Source organism: Pongo abelii, chromosome 23, assembly GCF_028885655.2.
Source record: "Pongo abelii isolate AG06213 chromosome 23, NHGRI_mPonAbe1-v2.0_pri, whole genome shotgun sequence".
Lineage (NCBI taxonomy): Eukaryota > Metazoa > Chordata > Mammalia > Primates > Hominidae > Pongo > Pongo abelii.
In genome coordinates this window covers 43,647,193-43,672,234 of record NC_085929.1, presented here as the reverse complement: position 1 = coordinate 43,672,234, position 25,042 = coordinate 43,647,193, and the positions used below count along the sequence as shown (strand labels likewise).

At 56.2% G+C, this 25,042-nt stretch overlaps 1 protein-coding gene across 4 annotated transcripts; it reads left to right on the top strand.

Annotated features, from left to right (window-relative positions):
• IL2RB (interleukin 2 receptor subunit beta) lies at nucleotides 1–24,545 on the top strand. Of its 4 annotated transcripts, none has more exons than XM_024240021.3 (10): nucleotides 1–113; nucleotides 5,762–5,882; nucleotides 6,320–6,434; nucleotides 7,441–7,519; nucleotides 10,692–10,797; nucleotides 12,181–12,329; nucleotides 13,527–13,692; nucleotides 14,480–14,594; nucleotides 17,950–18,034; nucleotides 21,544–24,545. In XM_024240021.3, the coding sequence occupies exons 2-10, from the start codon at nucleotides 5,795–5,797 to the stop codon at nucleotides 22,294–22,296; spliced, it is 1,656 nt and encodes a 551-aa protein (XP_024095789.2). In that variant the 5' UTR covers nucleotides 1–113; nucleotides 5,762–5,794; the 3' UTR covers nucleotides 22,297–24,545. The 4 variants fall into 4 exon arrangements, with proteins under 4 accessions (XP_024095789.2, XP_054399360.1, XP_024095788.2 ...); XM_054543385.2 differs by having other exon boundaries at nucleotides 7–113; nucleotides 6,317–6,434; XM_024240020.3 differs by lacking the exon at nucleotides 1–113 and having other exon boundaries at nucleotides 5,561–5,882.
• Nucleotides 24,546–25,042: the final 497 nt, after the last annotated feature.

The window sequence follows — 25,042 nt, the reverse complement described above, 5'->3', positions numbered from 1 at the left end:
GCCGCAGCCGTCTCCTGGGCCAGAGCTGAGCAGGGCCCTGGAGAGATGGCCACGGTCCCAGCACCGGGGAGGACTGGAGAGCGCGCGCTGCCACCACCCCATGTCTCAGCCAGGTGATGTCCCCCTGCCTCCCTCCCGGCCCCTGTGGACCAGCCAGGGGGCTGGGAGTGAAAGTCACAGAGAAGACTTTCAGCTCTGACTCAGTTCCCCCAGCAGTTTCTGCCTGAACTCCCATCCCCCAACTTTATCTTAGAATTCCCCTGGGGAGGGAGCGGGCCCAGGTCTCACGGCTCCTGGCTGGAGGAAAAAGCGGTCCCCAGTCCCAGGTCACCCCTCCTTCCCAACCCATTCAGGGGAGGCTAGGGACTGCTGTGGGATGAGGGGCTTCCCTGGGCCCTGTGTGCTGGGCCCCCAACCCGGAGAGGTGTAGAAGGGGTGGGTGGATAGCCTGGGTGCCTGGAGAGGGTACGGGATATGGGGTGGGACAGGCGGGAGCCACCTCCTGACCTCTGTGGAGTGGGGCCTATATACTGGGGGAGGCACCCCTGTGTCGAGTGCTCATAAGGAGGCTTGTGGAGTAAGTGGGGAGAGAAGGGTCCCCTTGGAGAGCCATCTATGAAGTGAAGTTGCTGCGAGGCCTCTGGGAGCCCCAGGCTGGAGGCAGAGCCCTGGGTTTGAGTCTGGGTTTGTCCCTCCCTTGGCTGCATGACTGGACAGGTCGGAAGCATCTCCAGACATTGGGGATGGGACCCCATCTTTGGGGCTGCCTGGAGCTCATGCTCTCTCCTCTCCTGGGGGCCAAAGCCTCCCACCCTTAACTGTGTTTATAGCACCTCGGGGGAGGGAGGTGGAGTGAGGAGCTGAGCTATCCCTTCCTTCCCCCACAGCCAGGGTCCCGCACCCAGCTGGAGAAGCCCCTGAAGTTAAATAGCAAGAGACAAGCACTGTGTATGGGAGCAGGGGGGTGGCAGGTGGAGGTGGCCAGAGAGGACGAGGGGACATAGGCCCCATTGAGTTCGGAGGTCAGGTTGGATGCACCATGGGCTCCTGAGCTCCTGCTTTACCACCCTGCCCCAGCCACCATGTACCCCTGATGGCAGCAGGGGCCCCAAACTGCACCTGACCAGGTTCAAATCCCAGCTCTATGCCCTTCTTACCTGGGTGAGAGGTTGACCTGTTTCTTAGTCTCCTCATCTGGCGAAAAGGAGGCATACTAGAGCCTCCTCATGGGGCTGTAGGGAGGGCTAAACGCTGAACTACCCCCGAGCGCTCAGGGCAGGCAGCGTAGGCAGAGAGCAGGCACCAGTCCCTGTCCCCAGCAGCATCTCTCTGGAAATCAGACGGCTGGGGTCAGCCGCTCCGGGCTTCAGTTCTGGCATGGATCAAATGGGGCAGCAAGACCCACCTTGCAGGGCTGTGGTGGGGACGCAGGCATCCGTGGGTGTGACCAGTTTCAGAGTCATGAACGACAGAGCATGTGTGGGTATGCCTGAGGACCCAGGAGGGGGTGCTCAAACTCGAGGTCCTGGGCTCCACTTGCTGTCACCCGAGTCTGGGCTTCTCCTCGCCGTGCGACCTTAAGTGGGTTCCTTGGCCTCTCTGAGGCTCAGCTTTCCCGTTGCGGAATGAGGGTGCAGCCTCAGTGACTGCCAGGCGCTCCCTCAGCTCTGTGCCCCTCTGGCACCCCCACACCGTCCTCCCGTGGACTCTGCCCTCTCCGAGCATCGAGTATCGAGTATCGCTGCACCTCTGGGCTCCAGGGGGCGGGAAGCAGACTCCAGATGGCGCTTTCTCCTCCTGCCTGGCTGCCTCTAGGCTGGGCCTGTGGTTTGCCCCTAACCTTCCTTTGACCTTGCACCCCTTTGTCCCCCAGCACCTTCCTCACACACTGGGGCTCTCTGCAGGTCCTGTCCTGGGCATGGGGTCATCCTGAGGCTGGGCCCGAACTGGGGTGACACCCACACGAAACATTGATGGTCCCCTTGCCCCAGGGCCAGGCTGGCATGATTGAGCATGAAGGGGCACAGGGGCTGTGGGAGTCCCCTGGTTGGGCTATGCACTCTTTGGGGTCCCAACCTTGTGCCCTCTGCTATTGGGGGATCCCAAGAAAGAGGTGAGCAGCCCCCACCCTGGGGAGCTCACCCTCCTGTGGAGACGGTGGGCCAGGCAAAGGCGAGCCCATGGTACCCAGAATAAGCACCTGCCAGTCTGTCTGTGAGCTACTGGGCCCTGACTCCCAGGACAGAGAGGGTGGCAGCCTTACCTCTGGGACCAGTGTTACCTCTGGGACCATTGTTACCTCTGGGACCAGTGTCTGGCAGGGTGGGACAGCATGAGAGAGTGAGCCTGGAGCCCTAGCTCCGCCTCTTACTGTGTATATGACCCTGGGCAAGTTAGGGACTTGGAGCCTTGGTTTCCTCGTCTGTAGAATGGGACAATAAAGCCGTTGGGCAGCTTAGATGAGCTGGCATATGTGAGGCACTTGGCCCCAGGCCTGGCATAGAGTATGTGCTTAGTACGCATAACGAGTATTATTAGACCACCAGTGCATATTTACCGTCGTGTGAGCTGTCATGGTGGGAAGACGTGTCTGGGGAGTTCCGGGAGGGGAGGATCCCTGCTTGGGTGCTGGGCAGTCTGCCCTGACTCAGATTCCAGAAAGGCCTCTTATCCACTGCATGATCTTAGGCAACGCACTTCACCTCTGTGTGCCTCCGTTTCCTCATTGGAAAATGGGGATAATAAGAGTATCCCCGCCAGAGGCCCTGATTGCTGCATTTAAAGAGTTTTAAATGGAGCCTGGCTTACAATAACCTGTCAGCCAATGGTTTTGGTGTGATTAAGGGGGTGGCAGAGCGGCGTGGAGGTAGGTTCTGATCCCAGCTCTGTGCTGGGCTCCTGATGTGACCTTCAGCAAGTCTTTCACACTTCTGGACCTCAGTGTTCTCAAATGTAGAACAAGGGACTGTGCTTGCTCAGAAAGCCTTTGCAGCTTTGACAATGTGTGGGCCTCTGACTCTCACTCCTGTGACATCTGCCTTAGGAGATGGAACCCATGGCTCTTGGGGCCAGGGCGTGGGTCCCTGCTCCATGCTGGCTCTGATGTAAGCCACGAGACAATCCAGGGCCACCTAAAGAGTTCTGCTTTTCTTTGCTGTACTGAGGCCTCTGACCACACTCATTCATTTCACTACATTTATTGAGCACCGACTGTGTGCCCAGCCCTGTGCTCAGCAATCTCTGTAGTGAGTACGCTGGTGGGCCAGCCCCTGGCCAAAGCCGGCCCTGCTGCTGCCAGCCTAGAGGGAGGAGCAAGGCGCTCAGAAGAGGAAGCCGTCACCCTCCATCACAGAAATCAGGGAAGGCTTCATGGAAAAAGGCATGAGGGCCCATTTGAAATGGGCTTGAAGGGTAGCAGGATCTGTAGGGGACCCAGGGAAAGGATAGACTTGGGAAGGACCTTTGGAGGGTGAGTGTCAGTTTCCTGGTCACCTGGAGCCACTGGCTTGTGCAGGCAGGTAGGTGCAGTGTGTGTGTGCTTTGGCCTGGGTACATGCACCTGCTCCTGTGAGGGCAGAGTCTGGAAGGGTGGGCTGACCTCATCCCGGTCCCAGAAAGCCTCAAAAGTGGGAATTTAGGCTTTGGTTGCAACAGAGCCACTGCAGGTTCCTGGGCAGGGAGGTGGGTGGTTGGAAGTGGGCTTCAGGGAAGGCAGGTGAGAGCCTGCAGATGGGGTGGTGCTGTCGTCTGGGCTGGAATGGCACGAGGCTGGCCTGGTGAGGGTGGGGAAGAGACAACAAGTAGTCATTGGACTGTCCTGCTATCTAAGGAGTGTCCTGACTGGCTAGGTATGAGGGCAAAGGTCCCCTGGAACAGGAAGGGTACAGTTGTCCCAGAACTGAAAGTCAGATAGGAGAAGAGCTGGGGATGAGCTGGGTTTTTGCTGGGTCCAGGAGCACCCCCTGTGAGGGGGTCCTGCAGACCATCGGGAGGGATGTGGAGGCTTGGGGCTGAGCTGGAGAAAGACCCTTGGAAGCTGAGGGCTGGAGCCAGTGAGAGGCTCAGAGAGAGAAGGGAAGGGGAGTGAGAGCTTGAGTTTGGAGCTGCTGGAGAAGGGGGGACGGGGGGAAAAAAGCCCAACGCTCAGGGGCCTTGGAAGCTCTCGAGATGGAAAAGCAGGAGGGAGGGAAGGATGCTCCACCTTCCCCACATCTCTCGACTCACCTGCTCCTCTCCCTTCTCCCCCTGCCCCTCTGACTAGGGCCACCTTCATCTTTCCCTGGAAGCTTCCTCCTCATCTCCCTGCCTCCCCCTTTGCCTGCTCCAAATACCTCTCCTGGAAGCAGTCCCATTATCTTCCCAAAGTGACCATGTGCTCACTTTCTCATTCCCCTCCACATACCCAGCCCCTGCAGAGGGTGGGGGCAGCTACGTTTCTTTCCCATTTCCACTGCGACAGTCGTGGTCTTGCCTCACAGGAGCTTCCACAGTTGGCTAGAGGTTCCCTGAGAAGCAAGGCTTTGTCTCAAAAAAAAAAAAAAAACAAAGCACTGGCCAGTGGCCAGTGCATAACAGGCACTCTGGGAAAACTTTTGAGCCTCCCTCTGACAGGGCTGGCTTAGAGATTTCATGTCTCCTTCCTCCCTGGGGTATAATCTGGGTGACCAACCTGGCCCTGCCTCCAGGGAGCTTCCAGGCAGGTAGAGGAGTACGAGCGTGGACAAGGTCCTCCGTAAAGGCTACTGCAGCCCTCTGTGCCTCAGTTTCCCCTGTCCTCTAGGGCTCTTCAGTGTTGAGGTCAGAACTCCTATCTGCTTTTGTGCTTCTCCGAGTTCACGTCCTGATGCCTTCGCACCATTGCCTCAACTCCCTCGAGGGACAGTGAGGAGCAGAGGCAGGGGCTAGCCTCAGAGCCCTCTGGAAGCCCATCTGCCTGCTGACTTTAGCTCTGTCTATATTTATTCCATCACTTGTTTGTTCAAGAATTTTTTTTGGCCAGACGCCTACTATGTACCAGGCACTGTTCTAGGAATTGTGGACCTAGCAATGAGCAAAACACAAAAATACCTGTCCTTAGTGAGCTTACGTGACTCTGTGTGTGTTTGTGAAGAGAGGTAGAGGAAAACATGAATCAGTCAATAAACGACGAATAAATAATGCTGTGATGAAAATGTGTTGGGGGGGGTTGTGAGTAACAAAGGGTGCTTCTTTTATTTTTTTTTTGAGACAGAGTCTTACTCTGTCATCCAGGCTGGAGTGCAGTGGCGCCATCTCAGCTCACTGCAACCTCCGCCTCCAGGTTCAAGCAATTCTCCTGTCTCAGCCTCCTGAATAGCTGGGACTACAGGCGCCCACCACCTTGCCCGGCTAATTTTTGTATTTTTAGTAGAGACGGGGTTTCACCATGTTGGTCAGGCTGGTCTCAAACTCCTGACCTCAGGTGATTTGTCTGCCTCGACCTCCCAAAGTGCTGGGATTACAGGTGTGAGCCACACGCCTGGCCACGACAGGTGCTTCTTTATGTAGTCTAGTCAAAGAAGACCTCTTGAAGGAGGCAGCAGTTGAGCAGAAACTTGAAGGAAGGGTGTGAGCATGTGTGGGGTGGTGGGATTAGCAGGTGCAAAGGCCCTGGGGCTGAACTGAGCTGGCACCAAGGAGTGCAGACCATGCACACTGAGGGGGCGGACCCAGCCTGCCTCTAGGGGCAGCGAGGCCTGGGATGTGTATTTACGTGTGCTCTCTCTTTCTCCTCTCCCGCCAGGGCTTCCTTCCTCGGCTCCACCCTGTGGATGTAATGGCGGCCTCTGCTCTGTCCTGGCGTCTGCCCCTCCTCATCCTCCTCCTGCCCCTGGCTACCCCTTGGGCATCTGCAGCGGTGAATGGTAAGGACCCTGACATCTGGACAGCTGTGCTTTCCCTATGGAGAGATGGCTAAGGCCCTGCTAAAGCCTCTTCCCAGAAGGGGATGGGGCCAGAGACCAGGTGTCCACCTCCTGCCTCACCCTCTGTCCTGGACCCATGCCCTGGCACGCATGCACGAATGCACACACACACACACACACACACACACGCCTCTCCAAGCCACAGGCATGTGCTACTTTCTGTCCCTGCCTTGCCTTAGTTTGCCTGTGGGAACTTGCAGGCTCTGGGGCTCCATTTCCTCCTCTCTGAAGTAGGTCCATGAATCCCTTCTCCGCTCACCAGAGTTACCCACCTCCTTCTCTGGCAGGCGTGGGTGCCAGGTGCAAGGGCAGTGGGCATGTCTTGGGGGGGCCATGGGCACCTGCAGTCAGCACTCACACCTCGTCTTGCCCAGCAGGCACTTCCCAGTTCACATGCTTCTACAACTCGAGAGCCAACATCTCCTGTGTCTGGAGCCAAGATGGGGCTCTGCAGGACACTTCCTGCCAAGTCCATGCCTGGCCGGACAGACGGTGAGTCCACTGGCCACACTGCAGAATCTTAGGGTGGTGAGATCTCATATTCTAGATCCTATGCATTGGACTCCAAGGAGTCAGCATTTACAGAATCTTGGACTAATGGGACCCACAGACTCTTCGAATCACAGGAGTTGGGGCCCAGACCTGGAATCAAGGGATCGTTTAAGAGAATTTGGGAGTCAGCTATTTAGACTTCTAGAACCTGGGTGGAGTCCAGGCTGCAGTGGAGGGGCTGGGGCTGAACTGGACAGGGTAGTTTGGGGACACTGAGCTGCAAGCCTGCTATGCCAAGGCTGGACTCCACTCTAGAGGCAACCAGAGAGGAAGTGGGGAGAAAGGGGGTCCTCAAGCTTTTTGCGTAATCTTGGATTTTGAGAGACCCTGTAGGCAGCTGTGGGGACAGGGAACCTGGGAGTGGTTGGGGTGCATGGGGGCTGGGAGAGAGATGTCACTGTGATGTAAACATCAGGCGGCCAGTGAGTGAGGGACTGACCCCAGGTAGGCTTGATGGGGTCAGGGAGAAGAGGAAGACCGCAGAGAGGTGGCTGGGCCCAGGTGGATTCCATAGGGTGTGGGGTGGGGGAAAATGGGGAGGGAGGTAGAGGGGCAAGGCAGGTTCGGGCCCTGGCTTCTGGGTGGGTGGTGATTCCACAGGGCTCTGAAGGCCTAATTAGGGATCTGTCTTCATCCTAAGCCTCATGGAGCTTTGGAGGGCTCTAGGTGGGGAGGACTGCCTGTCTTGAAGTGGTTTGTGTTTCTAGATCACTCCAGCTGCTGTGGGACCAGGCTGGGATGAGGGGGCAGGACAAGGTGCCCATGAGGGAGGAATGCCATGGAGCCAGTGGGAGAGGCAGTGCCCCTCACGGAGGTTGGCACAGGGGCCCCAGCCTGGCCTTGCTGCCTAGTACCATCCTGGCAGCAGAGAGATCTGAGAAGGGTCCCTTGGGCCAGCTGTGTGGGTCTTTCCTGTTCTTCTAAAGAGGGTCTTTTGCCATGAAAGGCGGTGGAACCAAACCTGTGAGCTGCTCCCCGTGAGTCAAGCATCCTGGGCCTGCAACCTGATCCTCGGAGCCCCAGATGTGAGTAGCCCGCCCAGGGAGAGAAGGCAGGGAGAGGGTGGTCTCCCAGCTCCAGGCTGCGATCTCAGGGTGGGCCGGATGCCAGGGGAAGAGCTGAGGCCCAATGGCCGGGGCTGTGGCCGAGCAGGATGCCCAGCGCTGAGCAGGAGGCAGAGAAAAACAGGTGACACCCCAGGGCGTGGACTCAGGCCTGCCCCAGGGCCGACGAACCCTCTGTATGTGAGGCATCTGCTATTCTGCCTCTGCTCCTGCTGTCTCCCCTGCGCTTTGTGGGTCCTGTGACACTTGTGTTCCTTATCAAGTAAGACAGCACTCCAGTAACTGTAATGACCACACCCATCTCTTCCCGGGGTCTTGGCAGTGCAGCGCAGTGTGGGGTGTGAAGGGTGTAGACTCTGGAGCTGGATGCTCCAGCCCTGGCTCACCAGCTGGCTGACATTGGGCAACCCCTGTGTCCCAGTCTCCCCTTCTGCAAAATGGGCATAATAATGGCACCTACCTTGTTAGGTCAAGGCCCAACAAAGGCCTTTTTTTCAGGCCCTCCCCAGCCTGAAGGTGGGACCTCACCAGGGACCCGCCTCCTTCTGCCCAGGCTGCTCAGGCCCAGGGGCACCTGCAGGCCAGTGCCAAGCTGCCCCCTGCACCCCCGTGGCTTCCCACCCCCTGTGCTCATTGGCGCCTAAAGTCCAGAGGGATCCGAGGCAGCTGGGGCCAGTGAGTCAGTGCTGCCTTGAGCGTGCCAGGCTGTGGTAGTGCTTGAGCTTGGCCCCGCCCTGAGATTGGAGTGGGCACTGGAGCAGGGGGAGGCCAGACAGTGGGAGCAGGCACCCCTGAGCTTGTGGGGGCAGCAGAGATGCCTGGGTCCTCGCTTGGGAAGCTGCATTTGCCCCAGGAGAGCTCCTGGCTACCTCAGAAGGGGCAGGGGTCCCGCTTGTCCCTGACTCGTACTGGATCCATGGAGCGTGTAGCCCCGACTGTGCCTCCGGGATCAGATCGGGTGCCAGAAGCAGGGGAGAGAGGCCAAGCAGTGGGAACAGACAGCTCTGAGCCTGCGGAGGCAGGGGGGACCTTCCCAGCCCCTGAGAGTGCAGGGATGCCTGGGTCCACAGCCACAACTTGGGTAGCTGCAGCTGTGCCCAGGAGGGTGGGTCTCCTGCCTGCTCCCTGCTTGCAAAGTCACCTGGAGGCTTGGGTTTGGACCAGGGCCCATGAGAGTGCAGGGACACTTGGCTCTGTGGCCGCAACTTGGGTGGCTGCAGCTGCGCCCAGGAGAGCGGGGCTCTTGCCTGATCCCAGCCCCCAAGAGCACCAGGAGGCCTGGGTCCACAGCCAAGACTTAGGCAGCTGCAGCCCTGCCTGGGAGGGCAGGGCTCCTACCTGCTCTGTGGAGCAGGAGACCCCAGCTACGCCTCCCTGCTGCAGCCAGAGTTTTAGCAGCGGCCACTCCAGGTGGGCAGCCGCTGCCTTCACCTACAGCCCCATGGGTAAACATCAGCACTGTTCCCTTCTTACCAATGAGGACACTGAGGCTCAAAGAAGTATGGTCCCTGCCGAAGGTCACACAGCCAGGAAGTACAAAGCTGGGATTGAACCCAGGCCTGTGGGCTCCCAGTTCGGGCTTCTCACCGTTGCGTTAGGCTGCCTCTTGCAAGGCATATGGCCATGTCCATATGAGTGTACATCAAATTATTGTCTGTCAAAGCCTCCTGAGCAGCAGTGGGCTCCAAGGACACCCAGACCACATCTTCCAACCATCGTCAGGTTATATGTCTTCTTGAGGGACAGGAGAGTGTGAAGATGGAGTCACACAGTGTAGCTGATAAAATCACAGCCTCTGGAACTGGATGCTGTGCCCGTGCAGGGAGCCCTGTAGGTGGCCTGGTTTCTGATCCTGGCTCCACCATTTCTTAGCCGTGTGACCTCAGGCAAGTCCCTAAGGCTCTCTGTGCTTCAATCTCCTCAGCTAGAGAATGGAAATAGTGACAGTGCTTGTGCCCAAGGGTGCTGAGAGAATTAAATGAGACAATATATGTAAAGTGCTCTCAAGAGTGCCTGGCACAGCGTGAGTGATCACGCGAATGTATGATTGTCAATATTTTTATAACAATAATAGTAATAATTATAATAATAATGAGACTACTATCATCTGGGAAAATCTAGCCCCCATAGCCGCTATAAGAAGGCTAGGACAGGGTCTATGGGGTGGAGAGGAACTGGCCAGTTTGGGGAATTCCAATGATCAGGTTTAAGGTTTGCTCATAGTGGGTCTTATGCAGATCAGAGGGACTGTGCCCAAGGTCCTGGCCCTGAAATCAGCATCCTGGACCCCAGATCCTAAGAGGCCTGCACTAGAGCTTCCTCCCGCTGGGCTGCCAGGCTGCAGGGTTGGCACCTGCACAGTGGAAAGATGCCTTAAGCTGCTCACTCGGCAGCCCTCTGTCAGGCATGACAAGCCAGGACTCGGAGATGCAGTCACCCTGTAGGGGGACACAGAGGGCCTGGGTTTAAACCTGGGCTCCCCTGCTGCTGGTCCCTTGACCAGCCCAAGCCTCAGCCTTCCCACCCATACCATGGGATGGATGCTGTGTGCATTGAGGGGCTAAGGCATCTGAGCAGTGACTGCTCATAGGAAAATGCTCAATACCTGGCCATTTTCTTCCAGAAAATTCAAGGCATGGGGATGGGGAGAGATAGGGGAGCGGAGGGCCTTTCACACTAAAAAATGTTAAACAGGTATAGTTCCAGAACTGTACCTTTGTGGGGGCTTACCAGCTTGCATGACTCCTGTGACAGGGAGCTCACTCACTCTCAAGGTAGCTCACTTCATTTTAGATCAGGCATTGGTAAACTACCTTGATCCATGGGCCATATCCAGCCCACTGCCTGTGTTTGTAAATAAAGTTTTATTGGAACATGGCCCTGGTATTCATTTACATGTTGCCTATGTGTGCTTCACACTACAGTGGCGGAGTTGAGTCATCGTGACAGAGACCACGTAGCCTGTAAAGCCAAAAATAGTTACTATGTGACCTTTTACAGAAAACGTTTGCTGCCCCTGCCTTGGGTGGCGGGGCATGTGGAGAGGCTGCCGTCCTTCCCGAGTCATCTCGGTGGCCTCCCCCTTCCCCTGCCCCCAGCTGCTAGAAGTTTCACCCCTGTCCTTCCCTTGCAGTCTCAGAAACTGACCGCAGTGGACATCGTCACCCTGAGGGTGATGTGCCGTGAAGGGGTGCGATGGAGGATGATGGCTATCCAGGACTTCAAACCCTTTGAGAACCGTGAGTGAGGAAGCCAGGGTGGGGCTGGGGCAGGGCTGGGCACCTCCTTCCTCCCACCTCCTCTGGGATCCTCCCTGCTCCATCCTCTCTCCCCCGCAGCTTCCACACCCACATCTGACCACCTTACCGCCTGCTGTTCTCGGGATGACGTCCTGGCTCCTTACTCTGGCATTCAAGGCCGCTCAGGATCCAGCCCTGGGCCTCCTCCCTGGCACTCCTCCTCTTGAGGCCTATATTTCTGCTACAGCCAAAGGCCAGCTCTCCAAACCCACCTTGCCTATCCATGCCTCTGAGCCCCCGCACATGCCGACCCCACTGCCTGGAAGGCTCTTTACACCTGGAAAATTCCCACTCATGTTTCGAGGCTTAGTTGAGAGTCACTTCCTCCAGGAGGCCTTCCTAGACTCCCCTAGCCCTTCGTACCTCCTCTTTCTGGGAATGTATGTCCTGGGTTGTCACTGCCTGATTGTAGGTCTGTCTCTTTCACTGGGCTGTGAGCACCCCGAAGGCAGAGTCTCTGCCACCCCTGTGTCTCCTTGCCACGCACCCAGCACTAGGTCTCATCAGGACAGTGGTCTGGGAAGGTTTGTTGAATGCCTGAGCGACTGCCTGCTGACCTTGGGGGCCATCTCCAGGGAAGCAGTGGGGTAGAAAGTGAGAGTCAGGCTTGAACTGGATGTGATCTGACTGGCAGACCATCAAAACTTTCCGAGCCTGAGTTTTGGGGAGAATCGGAGTCACCTACCTACCAGGCTTGTAAGGCATCTTTGAACTGAGACACAGAAACTGCTTACCATGTAGTCAGCACTCAGCATCTGCTTATCACTTATGTGGTTCTATAGAGTCTTAGAAGTATAGAAACTGAGATTCATTTAACTTCAGAATCACACAGTGTTATAATCATCACACTTAAAATAAGTGAGATGATCCATGGAAAGCTCTCAGGTCAATTCTAAGTGCAGAGAAAAGCTGCCGTGAGTCATTCATCCAGCAGCTACTGAATCAAGTGCCAGGTAATCTTCCAGGCACCAAGGACACAGCAGACAACCAAGTCCCTGCCCTCAAGGAGCTCACAGTCTGCTGGGGGAGACAGAAAATGAGTAAAGAAACCAAACCATATATTTCGTAGGCCAGGTGATGATAAGCACTGGGAATAAAAGTGAAACAGGCAAGGGGGATGCAGAGTGGTGAGTGGTCAGGAAAGGCTTCTCTGAGGAGGTGATCATTGAGAGAGGCCTGGAGGCAGCGAGGGAGCGGGTCCTGGGGCTTTGGGTCGGGGGGTATGGGAGGTGGTAGCATGTGCCAGGAGGCAGGAGTGGCAGGTACAAAGTGGGAGGTGGAGGTCGTGGCTGACTGCTCTCCCGTACCCCCTCTTGTCTCCAGTTCGCCTGATGGCCCCCATCTCCCTCCGAGTCGTCCACGTGGAGACCCACAGATGCAACATAAGCTGGGAAATCTCCCAAGCCTCCCACTACTTTGAAAGACACCTGGAGTTCGAGGCCCGGACGCTGTCCCCAGGCCACACCTGGGAGGTGAGAATGTGGCCCAGTCCCCACCTGCCCTGGTTCCTCATTCCTGTCCTGGTCCACGTCCTGTCCCTTTTTCATTGTGTCGAGGTCCCATCAGCCCCAGGTGGATGGTGGGTGGCTGAGTCCACTCCTGTGCTCTTTCTGCACTGCCTGGGGCTGCCTCCCCGACTTCCACGTCCTTATCTAGCCCCCTTAATCCTGGGGATCTGGCTGGCAGCAGGTTCCAGGCTGACACCAGGGAAAGATTCAGAAAGCCAGGAGACAGGCAGCTGCCCAGCCCCATGGGCTTTCAGAGGCCAGGGAAGCCACCCCTCCATGTGTCAAAGCCCATCTGCTCCACATCCATGTGGGCCTGTTGCTTATTCATTCACTTACACTCATTTCTTTATTGACTCAACTGCTCACTCAACAAATATTTGCTGAGCACCTACTATGCACTGGATGATGGGGAGAGAGTGGAGGGTAAACTCAGCAAACTTCCACTCTCAGGAATCTCAGACTGGGGCAGGGCAGGCAGGCAGTCAGTCAGCAGATGTAGCGACAGGGTCTGGGATAGTGAGGCACCCGGATAGTGATAAGTTCCATCAAGAAAACCCAACGGGGCAAGGTATTTGACAGTGACTGGCACAGGCTACTTCAGACTCAGGTGACCAGGGAAGGCCCCTTGGACACCTGGGCGTCCAGAAGGAGCTGACCTGCAAGGATCTGGGGAGAAGTTTTGCAAAATTAGAAAGACCTGCCACGGCAAAGGCAGGATGCTGCTATGTGTCTGGGGAGCGGGAGGAGGCAAAAAGAGTGACCCAAGGTGGGAGAGGTGTGCGGAGACGTCCCACTTTCTGGTCCTGTGGAGACTAGACTGCAGCGGGGCATGGGTGGGAACCAGAGACCAGCTGCAGGCTTGGGAGAGGGTGGCAGCTCAGGCCTGGGGTGAGTGCAGCGGGGAGAGAGGGGGATGGTTCTGGAACGGCTGTGGAGGTGGAACCAGGTTTTGGAGGTGGAACCAGCTGATTAGCTGATGACTTGGGCTTTAGGGGATGACCCTGGCGTTTGGGGCCCCAGCAACTGGGTAGTGAGGGAGCTGTGGGTGGCAAGGAAGAGGGGGTGCAGCTGGCGGGGGTTGAGGAGGGTGCTGTGGTGCTCAGCCTCCTGGCCCTGCCATGGGAGGTGACGTGGGCGCTGACAGTCCTGTCTCTGACCCAGGAGGCCCCCCTGCTGACTCTCAAGCAGAAGCAGGAATGGATCTGCCTGGAGACACTCACCCCAGACACCCAGTATGAGTTTCAGGTACGGGTCAAGCCTCTGCAAGGCGAGTTCACGACCTGGAGCCCCTGGAGCCAGCCCCTGGCCTTCAGGACAAAGCCTGCAGGTACTGGTGGGCAGCAAGGGTGGGAGGAGGCTCAGGCAGGAGGGGGCGGCTGAGGGAGGAGCTGCTCCATTCTCTCCCTGCCTCGGGTGAGGGTACAGCGGTCAGCTCCATTCCTCACTTGCTGTAACCCTGCAGGGGGCTCGCTTTTCAGACAGGAATAGGGGTTCAGTGAGGGGACGGGGCTTGCCATGGGCCTTGTGAGTTGGGGAGGGGTAGAAAGGCTGTTTTCACTTTTCTCCACCCTGAAATCTCCAACTCCTGGTTTCTGCTGGGGCTGGGGGTGGCTGCTTTCACCTCTCCGCCTGATCTGTGAAATGGGTACAGTGACCGTGAGGCAGAGCTGCTGTGAGGAAGGCGTGTGACGTCCCGGCAGCCTGGCCCTCAGCAGGTCTGCTGGGCGGCTGTCCCTCATCGCATCACATTTTGAGTTCAAGCCCAAGCAAAACCTGAGGTCCTCTAAGTGGTACTTAGAGGCAGGTAGAGAGAGGGGTGCAGCCAGCTGGAGCCCAGTCTGCTGTGGGGGCGGTGGGGGGCTGTAGGCTCACCAGGTGGGCCCATGGGATCTGTCTGGAGCTGGAGGAGCTCTTAGAATGCCACCGTGTCATTTCTTTTTAGCATCAAATCTGGCTTCCCAGAGAGGATAGGCTCAGCAGAACCCTGTCCTCAGCCCCCCAGACGCAGGCCTGCCTGGCAGGGCCCTGGTTGGGGGTGTTGGGGTGACCGACCCAGGGTGAGTGAGGGCACTTCTCTAACCCCTCTCCTTGCTGTTTCTCCCACCCCTGGGCAGGCCTTGGGAAGGACACCATTCCGTGGCTTGGCCACCTCCTCGTGGGCCTCAGCGGGGCTTTTGGCTTCATCATCTTAGTGTACTTGTTGATCAATTGCGGGAACACCGGGCCGTGGTAAGAAGGTTCTCCTCCCCTTCCTTCATGCTCCCACCCGTCCAACGTGCACACACATGCACACACACATACATGCACACACATGCACACACATACATGCACACACATACATGCACACACGCACACACATGCACACGTACATGCACACACGTACATGCACACACATACATGCACACACGCACACACATGCACACACAGGCATGCACACACACATGCACACACGTACATGCACACACGTACATGCACACACATGCACACACAGGCATGCACACACACATGCACACACGTACATGCACACACGTGCACACACGTGCATGCACGTACATGCACACACGTGCACACACATGCACACACACGCACATGCACATGCACACACATGCACACACAATACATGCAGACATGCACACAATACATGCACACACAAACACACATGCACATACATACATGCACACACATGCACACACAATACATGCACACACGCAACACACACATGCACACACACACATGCACACACATGCACACACACACATGCACACACATGCGCACACATGCACACACGTACATGCACATGCACACACATGCACACAAGCACACACACACACAAACACTTACATGCACACATGCCACCTTGCCAGGTCAGATTCTGGACCGAACTCCCTGCTCTGATACACCCGTGCTTCCTCTACCCTCCAGAGAGTCCTCCCTGTCCCAAACCTGGCCTTTCCCTGTGTCCCATCCCTACAGGGGGAACCTGTGGAACCAACCCGAGGGGAAGGTGGGAGGTGCAGCCCTCCAGGGAGAGCCCCAGGGGCCCTGTCCAGAACACTGCCCTCAGGACTGGGGATGCCTGTGTGCACACGTCAGCTGTCTCTGTGTCTGGGTCCCCGCTGGTCCATCTAGGTCTGACTGTCATTCGCTTATTCCCGTATTCACTGAGTACCAGCTGCATGCCAGGTACAGCTCAAAGAGCTGGGAACACAGGGGCAGGCCGCATGCATGCACCCCAGCTCCAGGCAGCTCACGGCCCAGTGGGGGAAGGCAGACAATCATGCAGGTGTGTAATGACACACCGGGATCAGGATGGCGGAGGAGGATGTCGATGTATTGCCATTCCTTAGGATCCATGGGGAACCAGTTCCAGGACCCCCCCCTACCCCCCACAGATACCAAAACTGGTGGATACTCAAGTCTCTGATTTTTATTTTATTTTATTTATTTATTTTTTGTGAGACAGAGTCTCACTCTGTCACTTAGGCTGGAGTGCAGTGGCGCGATCTCGGCTCACTGCAACCTCCACCTCCAGGGTTCAAGAGATTCTCCTGCGTCATCCTCCCGAGTAGCTGGGACTACAGGCATACACCACCATGCTCTGCTAATTTTTTGTATTTTTAGTACAGACAGGGTTTCACCATGTTGGCCAGGCTGGTCTCAAACTCCTGACCTCAGGTGATCCACTCGCCTTGGCCTCCCAAAATGCTAAGATTACAGGTGTGAGCCCCCACGCCCAGCCTCAAGTCCCTGATTTAACACAGCAGAGTATTTGCATGTAACCTACACACATCCTCCCAGAGACTTTAGGTCATCTCTAGATTACTTATAATACCTAATACAATGTAAATGCTATGTAAATGGTTGTTATGCTGTATTTAAAAAATTTTATTATTTTTTATTGTCGTATTGCTATGAGGGTTTTTTTTTCCTGAATATTTTTGATCAAAGATTGGCTGAATCCGTGAGTGCAGAACCCACGGATACTGAGTGCTGACTGTATCAGGAGCAGACAACAGGGAGGGGAACCTTGGCTGGGGTGTGGTCAGGGCTGGTTTCCCTGAGGAAGGGATGATTCTGTTGAAATCTGTAGCAGGAGCCCATGGAGGGTGTGGAGGGGATGGGAGAATGTCCCAGGCAGAGGAAACAGCATGTGCAAAGGCCCTGGGCAAGAAGGAGGGAAGAACCTTCCAGGAACAGAGTGCAGGGGTGCTGGTGTGGGCTGGAGACAGAAGTGGGTGGGGCAGGAGGCTGAACTTGAGCCTGGGCATGTGGCGGCTGTGACGTTTCCTGGGGCCTCAGGCTGTGGTGACGACTTGGGCTGTGTGCCGAGCAGCCATGGAGGGTTTCCCCAGGAGTGGGACAGGATCCACTTTGTCCTCTGTAGCCCTGGCTGCTGTGTGGGGCGTGGCCTGGTGGAGGGCAAAGCGGCAAGGAGGTGACACTTCTGACTAGGGGATGTGGCCCCCTGATGAGAGCCCTGCTTCTTCCAAGAGTTTTGCAAAGCATGCCTAGGTGTGTCACCTCACTTGACTTTCCGCAGCACTGGGAAGGCAGTGAGTCAGGGGCTACCATTGCCTTTTAACTGATGCCAGGACTGGCCAGAGAAGTCAGCTGACTTGCCCAAGGTCACATAGCCAGTTAGTAGTGAGTGCCGCTCTCCTGACCCTCGTCCTGGAGCAGTGGTTCTCGGCAGTGTTCGGAGCCCCGTTTCCTCTTTCCTCCCAAGAAGACAGGCATTCCTCCACCCACCTGTCCCCTCCGCCCACAGCTCCCTGCCGGCCTTCAGGGAAACCATGTCCCTGTAGAGGGAGAGGTCCTCTCCCAGGCATGGGTTCAGTGGCCTCCAGACTGCCCTCTTCCTTGTTCTTGCGCCCCTTCAGTCCTTTCTCCACCATGTCATTCTCCTGTTTAATGCTCTTCAGAGGCCGCTCACTGCACTGTAATACACCCTGGCCCTTGAGGGCCTCCACCAGCCGTGTGGAACCTTTGGGCAAATCAAAAATGGTGCCTCTTTCTTCAGGGCGATGTACACAGGTTCCAGGCACTTAGCTCAGCAAGCAGAACGTGGGCTGGAATTCAGCCTCACTCACCACCGCCTTTCCCACTCCCTACCCAAGCCTAATGCCCTTGGGCAGTATACAACCTGAACCAGCATCCATGGCAGCCCTGACAAGAAAGCCTGTTTCCTCTCTCCCTCCTCCTGGTTCATTCCACTTTTTCTAGCCATCTCCATCCCTGACAACTCTGGCTTGTGTGTTCACCCCCATTGACCCCCACCTCCCCGTCTTGTGTAGCACTCTGCTGTCTCCACAGAATGAATGGTGATGTTGCAACATGCTTTGTGTCTATCTCTCCATCAGAATATCAGCTCCTTGAGAGCAGAGACCTCCTTTGTTGGCCATTTTTGTCTTCCCAGTGCCCAACACAGCATCCTCCCACAGTGAGCACTTAGTATCGGCGGAATAAATACATAAGTAAATGTGGTGTGGCTCCATGCCTGGCATCCAGAGCTGTGGCGCTGATGGCATAATGCCATGGCCCTTCCCTTTATCACCCTCCTCCTTCTCTCCTGTCCTCTGTCCAGGCTGAAGAAGGTCCTGAAGTGTCACACCCCAGACCCCTCAAAGTTCTTTTCCCAGCTGAGCTCAGAGCATGGAGGAGACGTCCAGGTAGGAGGCCGGGGCGGGGAGACAGGTGGGCAGGCGTGTGAGTGGGATGAGGGGGTAGCAGGTTAGTAGCTAATTTTGTGTTTTGTGAGAGGAGACAAAATGCTGAAGTGAGCAGCCTCCAGGGTGGGCATGGTCTCTTCTCCAGCTCTGGCACTTTCCATCTGAGCCAGACTGCCTGGGTTCTAATCCCAGCTCCACCACTTTCTGGCTGTGTGACCTTGGGCCTATAGAGCCTCCCTGGGCCTCAGTTTCCCCACCTGTTAGATGAGGAGAAAAACAGTGTTACTATGTGTCCTGCCCTGAGAACATTGCCTGGCACGCAGTTAGTGTTCAAAAGAACCCTATCAGGCTGGGTGCAGTGGCTTATGCCTGTAATTCTAGCACTTTGGGAGGCTGCGGCAGGTAGATCACGAGGTCAGGAGTTCGAGACCAGCCTGACCAACATGGTGAAACCCTGTCTCTACTAAAAATACAAAAATTAGCCGGGCGTGGTGGTACGCACCTGTAATCCCAGCTACTCAGGAGGCTGAGGCAGGAGAATCGCTTGAACCCAGGAGGCGGAGGTTACAGTGAGCCGAGATGGCACCACTGCACTCCAGCCTGGGTGACAGAGTGAGACTCCATCTCAAAAAAAAAAAAAAGTACCCTATCTGGTATTACTGTTGCCGGTGTGCTGAATGAACAGGACCTGCCAGCACAAGCTCTCTCCACCCTACTGTGCAGACATGCTCTGTGCTTCTGTCCCTGCCCAAAATTCCTGATCAGGCTCCATAACTCAGCATGGATACTAACAAGTCTTCCCATCACTTTGAGTCACAAAACAACAATTCATTTTTAAAGTGCTGGCCCACAGAGCAGTAACGCTCTAAACTCCATCTCAAATTCCGTCATCTCCTCTTCCCCAGCCCATGCCCCCTTCAGGCAGGAAGCTTCAAGAATGAAGGGGTGACATGGGGGGTACTTTTTACCACCCTAGCCCCGCTCTAGGCTCCCAAGATTGGGGGGTGGGGATGAAGTAGGGGCAGAGGGAGGTCAAGAGGAGTGGCGGGGGAGGAAAGCCATGCCGGACCAGAGCTGTCATGACCTGGCTTTGGAGTTCTCTGTCAGGGCTGATCAAGGACCCCTTCTGGAATTCCTTGGAAAACTCCCAAGATGAGAATATCTTAGTTACAGTGCTTTTTTTTTTTGAGACGGAGTCTTGCTCTGTCACCCAGGCTAGAATGCAATGGTGTGACCTCAGCTCACTGCAAACTCCGCCTCTTGGGTTCAACCGATTCTCCTGCCTCAGCCTCCCGAGTAGCTGGGACTGCAGGCACACACCACCACACTTGGCTAATTCTTGTACTTTTAATAGAGACGGGTTTTTGCCATATTGGCCAGGCTGGTCTTGAACTCCTGATCTCAGGTGATCTGCCCGCCTCGGCCTCCCAAAGTGCTGGGATTACAGGCGTGAGCCACCGGGCGTGGCCATTAGTTATAGTACTCTTAATGTGCAGGACTGTATTTCCTTAAAATTCTTCCCTCAGCCTTGAGGGCAGCAAGATTCCCATCTATAAAGGTATTCAAGCAAGCCATGGCTGCCTATGTGTCAGAAGCATAGAGATTCCCCCATTGAACTGGTTGGAGGCTGCGCTAGATTAGCTGCATGCTCAGATACCTTCCAGCTTCAAGTCCTGATTCTATGAACCTAGAACATTGTAAGGTGGGAGCTGCAAACCATTCCAGCTTCCCATGAGGGCATTCTTGGGTCTAGTGTATGGAGCGGGGTCCCGAGGAAGAAGGCATGATGTGGCTGGGGGTTGGGGCTGGCACAGCGGGCCCCACCTTTTCTGCATCTGGGTGAGAGACCTACCCCTCCACCCCAGGACCCACGGGGCCACAAGGCCCACCCCCACTTCCCAGGGGATGCTGGAATGTGTGTGCGAGTGTGGGAGTGTGTGTGAGGGGCATGAATGTCTCCTGAAGCCCCTTTCAGGGCGTTGTGGGCAGAGGCTGAGGCCCAGGAAGTAGCTGGCCACAGGCAGTGGGCCCCTGGCTCACCGGCACTGGCCACAGGCCTGGCGGCTCCCTCTCTGGCTGCACACTTAGGGCTGCTGTCTGGCCCCGCCCTTGCCCTGGGTATCATGAATCTCACCTGACCAGTGCTTTTTCCTCTCTGCCCAGCCAGCGACCCCTCTTTGCCATCCTCCGTTTATCCTTTCTGCCTCTCTCAGCCTTTTCTTTTGTGACATAACTCCTGGTTGCGGAAAGGGGGCGGATTTAATTGAGTGGTGTGTGCACGTGTGTGCATGTGTGCATGCATGTAAGCGTGTGTGTGTGTGTCTGGAGCAGCTGGCTCAGCCTCAGGGACTCCCCCTGGAGAGGAGAACTGGGCATTCATTGCTGGTTCATTATTCATCTGAAATAAATCCATGAGACCCGCCAGCCCCGTGCTGGGCACAGAAGCCTGGGGAGCCCATTTGGCCTGGCCCCTGTGCTTAGGGGGCCACAGTCCAGCTGCTGAGGGTTCCCGGGACAGAGGGTTGTCAGGGCTCCCAAACTCACCTACCCGAGGCCCCTGCCACACCACCAGGAGGGCCTGCTGTCCCCCACTCTGCTGTGCAGTCTGTGTCTTACCCCATTTCGGGTGTTTACATCTCCATTTGCTTACCTGATGTCCCCCTGATGACCTGATGGGTGACAGCGAGGAAGTCAGGAGAGACGTGGCTAACTGTTGTGGAAACTGAGGCCCAGAGAGGTGCAGGGGCCCACCCAGGGTCACACAGTTAGTGAGTGCCAGGGCCAGGGCTAGAACACGGGTCTTCCCACTCCTTGCCAGGGCTCTCTGGAATCCCGAGCAACTGAGAAGTGCTCTGATGGGCACTTTCCTCTCTCTGGGGATGGGAGGCGGAGGGGGTGGGGGTAGGGACTGCAGGGAACTGGGGGAGGGGTGAATCAGGAAACCATCAGCTCCCCCAAGAGACGTTCCCACCACAGTGTAAGCGGAGACCCTGGGTCCCAGCTCTGCCGCCTGCCGGTCTGTGATCGGGGCCAGGGCATGTCCCGTCTCTGGGCATCTGTAAGGTGAACAGTCTGTGCTCTCAGCGCCCTTCTGCTTTGGCATGGGTGGATCGATTCACACACTTGTGCTAGTGCCCACTGGACAGTCTGAGGATTCTCTCTTTTTCTGGGTCCCCAGCATCTAGAACAGTGCCAGGCTCACAGCAGGTGTCCAATAAACAGTCACTCCTGAGCAAGCAAACATTCCTGGGCACTACTGGGAGCCAGGCAGGCCTGTGCTGGGCTGTGGGTTAGGCAGTCTCCCTGGGCTGGTGGCCCAGAGGGCTCCCCAAGCCAGTGGGTGGGTTGGGGGAATGTGGGGCTATAGTCAGGGAGGGCTTCCTGGAGGGGGCAGCCCTGGGCCAACTGCTTCAGGAGAAGGAGGAGTTAGGAGCTGTTGAGAGTCCAGAGGAAGGGGTGGAGGGTGAAGGAAGCCCCCATTCACCCACCCCTGGCCTTTCTCCCGCCAGAAGTGGCTCTCTTCGCCCTTCCCCTCATCGTCCTTCAGCCCTGGTGGCTTGGCACCTGAGATCTCGCCACTAGAAGTGCTGGAGAGGGACAAGGCGACGCAGCTGCTCCTGAAGCAGGACAAGGTGCCTGAGCCCACATCCTTAAGCAGCAACCACTCGCTGACCAGCTGCTTCACCAACCAGGGTTACTTCTTCTTCCACCTCCCGGATGCCTTGGAGATAGAGGCCTGCCAGGTGTACTTTACTTACGACCCCTATGCAGAGGAAGACCCTGATGAGGGTGGGGCCGGGGCACCCACAGGGTCTTCCCCCCAACCCCTGCAGCCTCTGTCAGGGGAGGACGACGCCTACTGCACCTTCCCCTCCAGGGATGACCTGCTGCTCTTCTCCCCCAGTCTCCTCGGTGGCCCCAGCCCCCCAAGCACTGCCCCTGGGGGCAGCGGGGCTGGTGAAGAAAGGCTGCGCCCTTCCCTGCAAGAAAGAGTCCCCAGAGACTGGGACCCCCAGCCCCTGGGGCCTCCCACCCCAGGAGTCCCAGACCTGGTGGATTTTCAGCCACCCGCTGAGCTGGTGCTTCGAGAGGCTGGGGAGGAGGTCCCTGACGCTGGCCCCAGGGAGGGGGTCAGTTTCCCCTGGTCCAGGCCTCCTGGGCAGGGGGAATTCAGGGCCCTTAATGCTCGCCTGCCCCTGAACACTGATGCCTACTTGTCTCTCCAAGAACTCCAGGGTCAGGACCCAACTCACTTGGTGTAGACAGATGGCCAGGAGTGGGAGGCAGGCAGCTGCCTGCTCTGTGCCGAGCCTGAGGAGGACCCTGTTGAGGGTCCTCAGTCCACTGCTGAGGACACTCAGTGTCCAGTTGCAGCTGGACTTCTCCACCCAGATGGCCCCCACCCAGTCCTGCACACTTGGCCAATCCATTTCCAAACCTCCATTGCTGATCCCTGGTCCTGCTGCCCGAGCCAGGAACTGTGTGTGTTGCAGGGGGGCAGTAACTCCCCAACTCCCTCGTTAATCACAGAGTCCCACGAGTTTAGGCTCCGAAGCATCGCTCCTCTCCAACCCTGCAGCTATTCACCAATATCAGTCCTCGCAGCTCTCCAGGGCTCCTTGCCCTGACCTCTTCCCTGGGTTTTCTGCCCCAGCCTCCTCCTCCCCTCCCCTCCCCCTCCACAGGGCAGCCTGAGCGTGCTTTCCAAAACCCAAATATGGCCATGCTCCTCCTCGGTTCAAAACCTTGCACGGGTCCTACTGCCCTCAGCCCCACTTCTCAGCCTGGTACTTGCACCTCCGGTGTCGTGTGGGGACAGCCCCTTCTGCAATCCTCCCTACCATCCTCCTGAGCCACTCAGAGCTCCCTCACACCCCCTCTGTTGCACGTGCTATTCCCTGGGGCTGCTGTGCCCTGCCCCTCTCATCTAGGTGACAAACTTCCCTGACTCTTCAAGTGCCGGTTTTGCTTCTCCTGGAGGGAAGCACTGCCTCCCTTAATCTGCCAGAAACTTCTAGCGTCAGTGCTGGAGGGAGAAGCTGTCAGGGACCCAGGGCGCCTGGAGAAAGAGGCCCTGTTACTATTCCCTTGGGATCTCTGAGGTCTCAGAGTGCTTGGCTGCTGCATCCTTAATGCTGGGGCCCAAGTAAGGGCACAGATCCCCCCACAAAGTGGATGCCTGCTGCATCTTCCCACAGTGGCTTCACAGACCCACAAGACAAGCTGATGGGGAGTAAACCCTGGAGTCCGAGGCCCAGGCAGCAGCCCCGCCTAGTGGTGGGCTCTGATGCTGCCAGGCCTGGGACCTCCCACTCCCACCTCCACTGGAGGGGTCTCCTCTGCAGCTCAGGGGCTGGCACACTGGCCTCCAGAAGGGCAGCTCCACAGGGCAGGGCCTCATTATCTTTTCACTGCCCCAGACACAGTGCCCAACACCCCGTCGTATATCCTGGATGAACGAATTAATTACCTGGCACCACCTCGTCTGGGCTTCCTGTGCCTGACATTCACACAGAGAGTCAGAGTCCTGTGCCCATTAGGTCTGGCATGCCCCCTCCTGCAAGGGGCTCATCCCCCCACCCCGACCCCTCCACTTATCTTTCCTCTGCCCCAGGCAGATCACATTGCAATGGCTCAAACAACCTTCCACCCCAGCAGGACAGTGACCCCAGTCCCAGCTAACTCTGACCTGGCAGCCTTCAAGCACCTGCACTTATAGGCCCTGCTCACAGCTGATTGGGCACCTGACCACACGCCTCCACAGGCTGACCAGCAGCCTATGAGGGGGCTTGGCACCAAGCTCTGTCCAATCAGGTAGGCCGGGCCTGAACTAGCCAATCAGATCATCTTTGTCTTCGGCGTTTGAACTCAGGGAGGGAGGCCCTTGGGAGCAGGTGCTTGTGGACAAGGCTCCCTGGAAAAGGTAGACAAGCATTGAGCCACTAAGCAGAGGACCTTGGGTTCCCAATACAAAGATACCTACTGCCGAGAGGGCTGCTGACCGTTTGGTCAGGATTCCTGTTGCCTTTATATCCAAAATAAACTCCCCTTTTTTGAGGTTGTCTGAGTCTTGGGTCTATGCCTTGAAAAGAGCTGAATTATTGGACAGTCTCACCTCCTGCCATAGGGTCCTGAATGTTTCAGACCACAAGGGGCTCCACACCTTTGCTGTGTGTTCTGGGGCAACTTACTAAACCTCTCTGCAAGTCAGTTTCCTTATCCCCCCAAATGGAAATTGTATTTGCCTTCTCCACTTTGGGAGGCTCCCACTTCTTGGGAGGGTTACATTTTTTAAGTCTTAATCATTTGTGATATATGTATCTATACATCCGTATCTTTTAATGATCCGTGTGTACCATCTTTGTGATTATTATCTTAATATTTTAAGTCAGTTCATTTTTGTTGAAATACATTTATTTAAAGAAAAAATCTTTGTTACTCTGTAAATGAAAAAACCCATTTTCGCTATAAATAAAAGGTAACTGTACAAAATAAGTACAATGCAACAAAATAGTGTTGATATTCATTGCCTGCGGTAAACCTGCTGTCTCTTAAAGGGGAAATGAGAAGCTGCTGGGAAGCTGTCGAAGACATCCCAGGGCCAAATGCAAACTTCCTCCTTGAGAGAAAGGAAAAGGATTGTAAAGGGAATATCTTTTTCACTAATAGGAGTCAGGACTGTCTGTCTTATTCTGTGTCCAGGTATCAGCTCATGGCCATATCCCACAAGTCTATGCCTGGGGAAATATTGCACTTGATGACGAATCTCTCTCTCTCTCCCCCTCCCTCCAGATAGGTAGATAGATGATAGTTAGATAGTGTCCTGCTAAAAGTTGGACCAGACCAGGGATGGCAATTCCTGGCATTCATAAAGCCACACTCATAGCAGACATTGCTAATCAATTGCACCCATGCACGGCAGACATTTCTAATTGACCACAGCTCTCCTCCTGCAGAGCCTGGGTACAGCTTCAGATTCTGCGATGCTGTGCTATAGGCAGCCCCCAG